This window comes from Oryzias melastigma, unplaced genomic scaffold (assembly GCF_002922805.2).
Source record: "Oryzias melastigma strain HK-1 unplaced genomic scaffold, ASM292280v2 sc00447, whole genome shotgun sequence".
NCBI classification, from domain to species: domain Eukaryota; kingdom Metazoa; phylum Chordata; class Actinopteri; order Beloniformes; family Adrianichthyidae; genus Oryzias; species Oryzias melastigma.
This window is the reverse complement of record NW_023417042.1, coordinates 22,460-28,221: the sequence shown is the minus strand read 5'-3', so window position 1 is coordinate 28,221 and position 5,762 is coordinate 22,460. Positions and strand designations below refer to the sequence as shown.

General features: G+C 40.8%; 1 protein-coding gene across 1 annotated transcript in view; it reads right to left on the bottom strand.

Moving 5' to 3' along the window:
- Positions 1-974: 974 nt before the first annotated feature.
- nsmaf (neutral sphingomyelinase (N-SMase) activation associated factor) overlaps positions 975-5,762 on the bottom strand; it is a gene marked incomplete at its 5' end in the record, with an annotated part of 18,523 nt that continues 13,735 nt past the window's right edge. The window contains 13 exon segments of the mRNA XM_024263016.2: positions 975-1,352; positions 1,497-1,606; positions 1,752-1,854; positions 2,345-2,495; positions 4,128-4,208; positions 4,276-4,399; positions 4,476-4,543; positions 4,618-4,685; positions 4,762-4,820; positions 5,042-5,153; positions 5,232-5,398; positions 5,469-5,511; positions 5,587-5,711. Coding sequence (XP_024118784.1) covers positions 1,258-1,352; positions 1,497-1,606; positions 1,752-1,854; positions 2,345-2,495; positions 4,128-4,208; positions 4,276-4,399; positions 4,476-4,543; positions 4,618-4,685; positions 4,762-4,820; positions 5,042-5,153; positions 5,232-5,398; positions 5,469-5,511; positions 5,587-5,711 — 1,306 coding nt within the window.

The following is a 5,762-nucleotide window of genomic DNA, read 5'->3' as shown; positions in this document are numbered from 1 at the left end:
GTGACGTGCGTGAGGTTCATGGCTGGTGAGACGTCATCAGTCAGATTTACAAACTTTATGAAGGGGCTGGTCCTCCCCATTGTTTAGAAATATTAAATACATATTAATATAAAGAAAGAAAGAAAGAAAGAAAGAAAGAAAGAAAGAAAGAAAGAAAGAAAGAAAGAAAGAAAGAAAGAAAGAAAGAAAGAAAGAAAGAACTTGAAAGCTCTGACTCTATCTGGCAACACTGCCTACAGAGCAGCTTATTCACAATTTGACTGACAACAGATAAAGTGTTGTTTAAAATTTAAATTCAACATTTTACTTCTGTTTACAAACCGTAGCATTTAAAAAAATCACCAAAATTGTTGTTATTGACTTACTTTTACTTATGAATGAAGTCTGCGCTGCTCCTTCTGAAGAAACAGATGAATGTTCTGTTTGTAGAAGTCTTCCTTTTCTTTCTTCAGTGTTAAAAGTCTCTATGTCTCAGTGGAGATCACTACCAATGATGTATCTAAACAAATTCCTGAGTTTAGGGGTTTAAAAACCTAAATCCTCCACTTAGAAATTGATGCTAAACAACATTACCGTTACCGCTAAATCTACTATTTTTTTTAGCCGCGGTGTCACATACACTCTCTCGCTCACCAGCGCCCTCTGCTGGTGGAATGCATATTGTGGTGAGGCAGGCGGACTGTCTGCCGCACCAAGTGTGTTTTTGAAGCGTATTTTTAGCGGATAAAAAGACTAAAATTGAGTCCCAAACGGAACCAATGTAATCAGAAAGATAGCAAGAGATAAACAAATCAGGTCAATTTCAAATAAAGCGCATTTGTCAGCTGCAGCTACAATCAGTGCGGCGCTGGGTGAGGCTGGGGGCGGAGCTACCTGATCCAGCGCTGTCTAGCGTATTCGGACAGGAAACTCGTAAATTTGCTGCTTTTTTCTTTCTTTTTTTTTTCTTTAAATTTTTTTTTTTTTTTAACGANGAGTCAAAAATAAAGGCGAGCGCACAAATATCTTCCTGCATTCATACAAAAGCTGCGACTGGACGCTTTTTCTTAAGAAGCAGACGATTCTACGACGTTAAATACCAGAGAAAACAGTCTAGAGGCCGTTTTCTACTGAACATGAACAAATTCTACTTTTCACTGCGTCTCCACTGCAGAGTCCCTTGCTTGCGTGGATGGTTGGATGTGTGGCCTGCGTCGTCACATCTATTGCACTCTATTGCCTCTCCAGCTGGAAGCTCGGTAAAGGCGACGTTAGTTTTCAGCTGTGGAGTTTCCAGAAGAGGATCCGTCTGTCCTCTCCTCCTGTGATCACGGTGTTGCACAGCTCGTTCATCCACATGGCTCTGATGGCACCTGTGCAAACATTTACATTAGTTCAATATCATCAACAAACACCAGAGCAACGATAAAGCAACAATACGCAAAAAAGGAGTAACAGGAGGAGTAACTGTTGTGTTTGAAATGAAGGATTTTCAGAATGAGAAAAAAGAGATCTACCTGAGTGAGCGGGGATCTTTGTGCTCACAGTGTTGCTCAGCAGGTCCCACAGAATGAGGTCACCGGACTGACCCCCACACAGCACTGAGCTCCCGTCCCAGCAGAAACACCTGCACACACAAACATGTTGGACATCTCCACGGAGCAGTATCGGTCTAAAAGAAACTTCAAAGTTATGATTCCAGATTTTTAAAAAAAATAAGATGCAAGAATATTTTTGACAGAAACGAGGAGACTACGGTGAGTCCCTCTTACCTCTGCTCCTCCTCTGCCTTCACGGAGGAGATGACCATACCCGTCTGCACATCTGTCACCTTCATGCAGGAGTCGGAGCCCACACTGAGGATGTGTCTGCTGTCTGAGGACCACACAGTTAAAGTGTCTCATGTTTAAATTCAGCAGGTGCAGAAATATTTTCAATATTCTGAAGATTTTCGTGGCAGTATCATGTTTAATGGTTGTTGCAGGATCTGAACAGGGAATGGTGCCAAGTTGGTCCTAGAACTTGTGTTTAGGCTACTACCAGTACCGTAGAAAAACAGATTTCAAAGCTTCGTTTTGGACATGTCAGTCACTTCGTGTTCTATTCCGTTTTGCTCTAAAGTTCTAGCCAATCATTGAGCCTTTCCTGTGATTGTGGGCGGGCTTATTTAGAATGGGTGTGGCTGTGAGGATGAGCAGATCTACAAAGCAAGCGAACAAAAGTTTGTATGCAATCCACAGCAAAAGGATTTTAGAAGTCTTTGGGATTTTGGCTTTCTGGGACGAGCAGCTACTTCCTAATTGGAACGCCGGGGGGAGGGCTCACTCAGTCCAGTTCTCATATACAATCGATGCTTAAAACGTACCAGGGCTGAAGGCCAAGTGGTGGATGTTTCCAGTGTGACACTGAACTTGCTGGAAAATCCCAAAGCTGCTGGTGTCCCAGATGGTGAGCGTCCCATCTTTACACCCAGACCCCAGCAGAGTTCCAACTGGATTCAGACCCACGGTGTTTACCTGGAAGTGTCACAGAGGACAAGTAATGTTGTAGTTTAAGCGGGGCTGTCAAATGATCGCATTCATTAATTATAGATATTTTATCACCTTTATTTTCAATCTAATTTTTGCGTTGGATGGTTACTTCCGTGTTATGCACACCTGGAGGAGCATTTTATCCCACTCATACAATGGTCATTTAAGAAAACTATAAACATTAAATAGATTAGAACTTCAGTTCAGTTATATTTTTAAGCTTAATTTTTTTTCTTTTCAAAAGCGGACTGTTTAATACGCGGTCCATCACATTGTCATGGAAACAGCCCCAGCGTGAGGCGCGCACGAACCTCAACTCTTCTTTGAGAAAGGTGATCGTCATGAGAAGTTTTTAAAAAAAGCGTATTTTATAAGGAAAGTTTACCTCTTAATGCTCGTTTTTATCCAGATGATAGAGTAAAAGTTTATTGAAAAAATAGATAAAAAGTACAATTAGTTCAATTCCTCTGCAGTGTTTCGTTTCTTCCTTCTATTTCTTTTCTGCTTTATCCCAGTCTTTAAAATGATCAAATTCACCCAAACAGGTTCAAGGAAACGTTTAAATCTCTCTGGTGTCTTCTCTACTGTCTTGCTGTTGTGACAAACTGTAAAATAAGGTACATGAATGTTTGAAATATGGTATTAATAGGAAGTTCGTGTTCAATATTTTTTTGGAATGCTCAGAAAAGTCTTCCTACTGTTTTTTGAGAAATGTTGTTTTAGTTTGTTCATTAAAAGTTTATCTTCAGCCCGCGACCGAAGATGTTTTTTGGGGGGATTTTGAGTTTGACACCCCTCCTCTGTCAAAGTAAAGGTTGGAAGTCTTTCATAATTATAAAGAAAACTTAATAAAGTCACCTTTTAGTTTTATTCTGATCTTTTACTGAGCCAAAATGTCACAAACTAAAATAAAATACCTCAAAATTAAGCTTTTAACAGCGATTTTGGGTTAAAAATCATTGCAATTAAAATTGGTTAGATTACTTACGGTAACTACAGGTCACAATGAATTAATCACACGAAAAAATTAATCGTATGACAGCTCTAGTTTAAACTACCATATTTTCCACACTATCAAGTGTACTTAAAAGCAATAGCGGCTGGGATTTGGTCTAGTCAGTGACGAGGTTAGGAATTATAGACTTGTGACTTCTAACAGTTAATGTGTGCATGTTACCAACAAGTAATTGTTATTTGTATTAGATAGTTTTCTAGTCATTGATTATACTGTAGTTTTTAAAACTTGATACTGTTGTAGCATTTTTTATTTCTACGCTCAATTTATTCAATTTTTTAACTCCATATACAGAAACACATCGATCTTTTAGAAGTATTTTGTTTTGGTTTAACAAATATTTCATGTCCTTTTAGATTAAATTTGCTTTTTCTATACATACATTTTAAAATATTAAAGTTAATAAGATCATAAAGTTTTAATTTAATAAATAATGGATTAGACGGGTCCCTATAATTACTTTTTGTAATAATTCTTATTGCTTTTGATTCCTAAAAGAAGCAAAAAAATGACATGAAAGTACGCACACCGGCTCATTAATAACATTTTCTCTGAGGAGTCATTGAAAATCGTAAACTGTTGAGGTTTGTATCGTGACTCACCCCAGCATCGTGCTCCAACTCAGCCAGCAAGTCAAAGCGGGATCTCTTCACACTCGAGTCGTTGGAATCGAGCTGCCAGACCTGAACGACACAGACCGACATGACTTCTAATCCCAGAGCAGCTAGGAAAAGGAGCATCAGCTGATACCTTCACCGTCGAGTCCCAGGATGCCGTGTAGAGTCTGTTCTCAAACCAGCACATCTCACTGACGGCGTCGTCGTGACCCATCAGCGTGTCCTGCCGCCGCCCGTACGGGATGGAGTAGAAATAGCTGCCGGTGAGAATACACAGCATCACAACGGAAACCTGTCCCGACACAGAGTGATATACAGGACACCCAAACTCACATGTTGTTATCCCACGAAGAACACACCACAGTTTTACCATCTGCCAACATCAAACAGGACGATAATGCCTAGAAAACAGTGAGTATTATCAGATTAGTCGTGAGGATTTAATAAAACACAAGGAGAGTGGGTACAACAGTACCATGTTGGAGAAGGAAATGCTCCTCTGGAAGTCCTTCAGCTCTTTGGAGAACATTTTAAGAGTCGAGTCTGAAACAAAGAGTCAGTCTGATGAACTAATCACTGAGGCTTCTGTCTGTGATTTAGTTTAGACACTTTTCCAAACCTTGGGATGTGGAGAAGATAGACGTTCCATCTCGAGTCACAGCGATGCCCGTCACAGCTCTGCACGGAAACTTCAGTTAATAAACCAACAAAAAGGATGTTTTTTTAACCCTGAGGCGTCACCGGTGACGCTTAAACTCAAAATTTTTAACTTTTCAATGTAATTCCAGCAGATTTTGAAGGAGAAAAGCGGCTCCCGTTTTAGCTCCCGCCGCTTTTCTCCTTCAAAATCTGCTGGAATTACTTTAAAAAACCTCTTTAGCTCCGGTGTCCAGACTTACTCCTTATGGATCTTGCAGCTGGAGTGCAGCTTCAAACTTCCCATGTTTGTCCAGGCCAACTTCCTGCTTTCATCCGTCAGGTCTTCAAAGGAAGAGTCTTCACTTGGAGAGGCTGCAATTACATATAGGCTAAAAAATAAAGAACTTTCTCAAACTTTCACATAGTTTTTTGGAGGATTCTCGGCGTTACCTGGCGACAGCTCACTGACGGGCGAGGTGATGCTGGAGCTCCGCCTGACGCCCTGAAACTTAGCCGTGATCCTCTGAGGGTGCGGAGTGTTGAACAGCTGCTTGGGCGTCTGTCCAAACTCCAGGATCTGTGTCAGCATGGCGATCCTCTGATCCGTGTCCTCGATGCTTCACAGGTGAGCGCTAAAGTTACTCTGCAGCTGGAGAAACACTCAAATTGAGGGTTTTTCTTCCTTACCTGTCGCAGTCGATGCCTCCTTCATATGTGAGTGGGTGAAACACTGAAGAACAAAGATTTATTTCTAAAACTGTCTTTATTTTTTACGAGTTTAACATTAAAAGTGTGTTTGTTTTACCGTTATGAGCAGCCTCAGCTTCACTGCCTCGCTGTTTGAAGCCAAACACCAGGTCGATCCATTCATGGAGGTGCTCCGACACAAACGGACTCTCCAGCGCCGCCTTGTGCTTTTCTAGGAAGTCACTGGCATCTGCAGGAAGGAGGGGGATAGTTTTGATTTTGAATATCAATAAC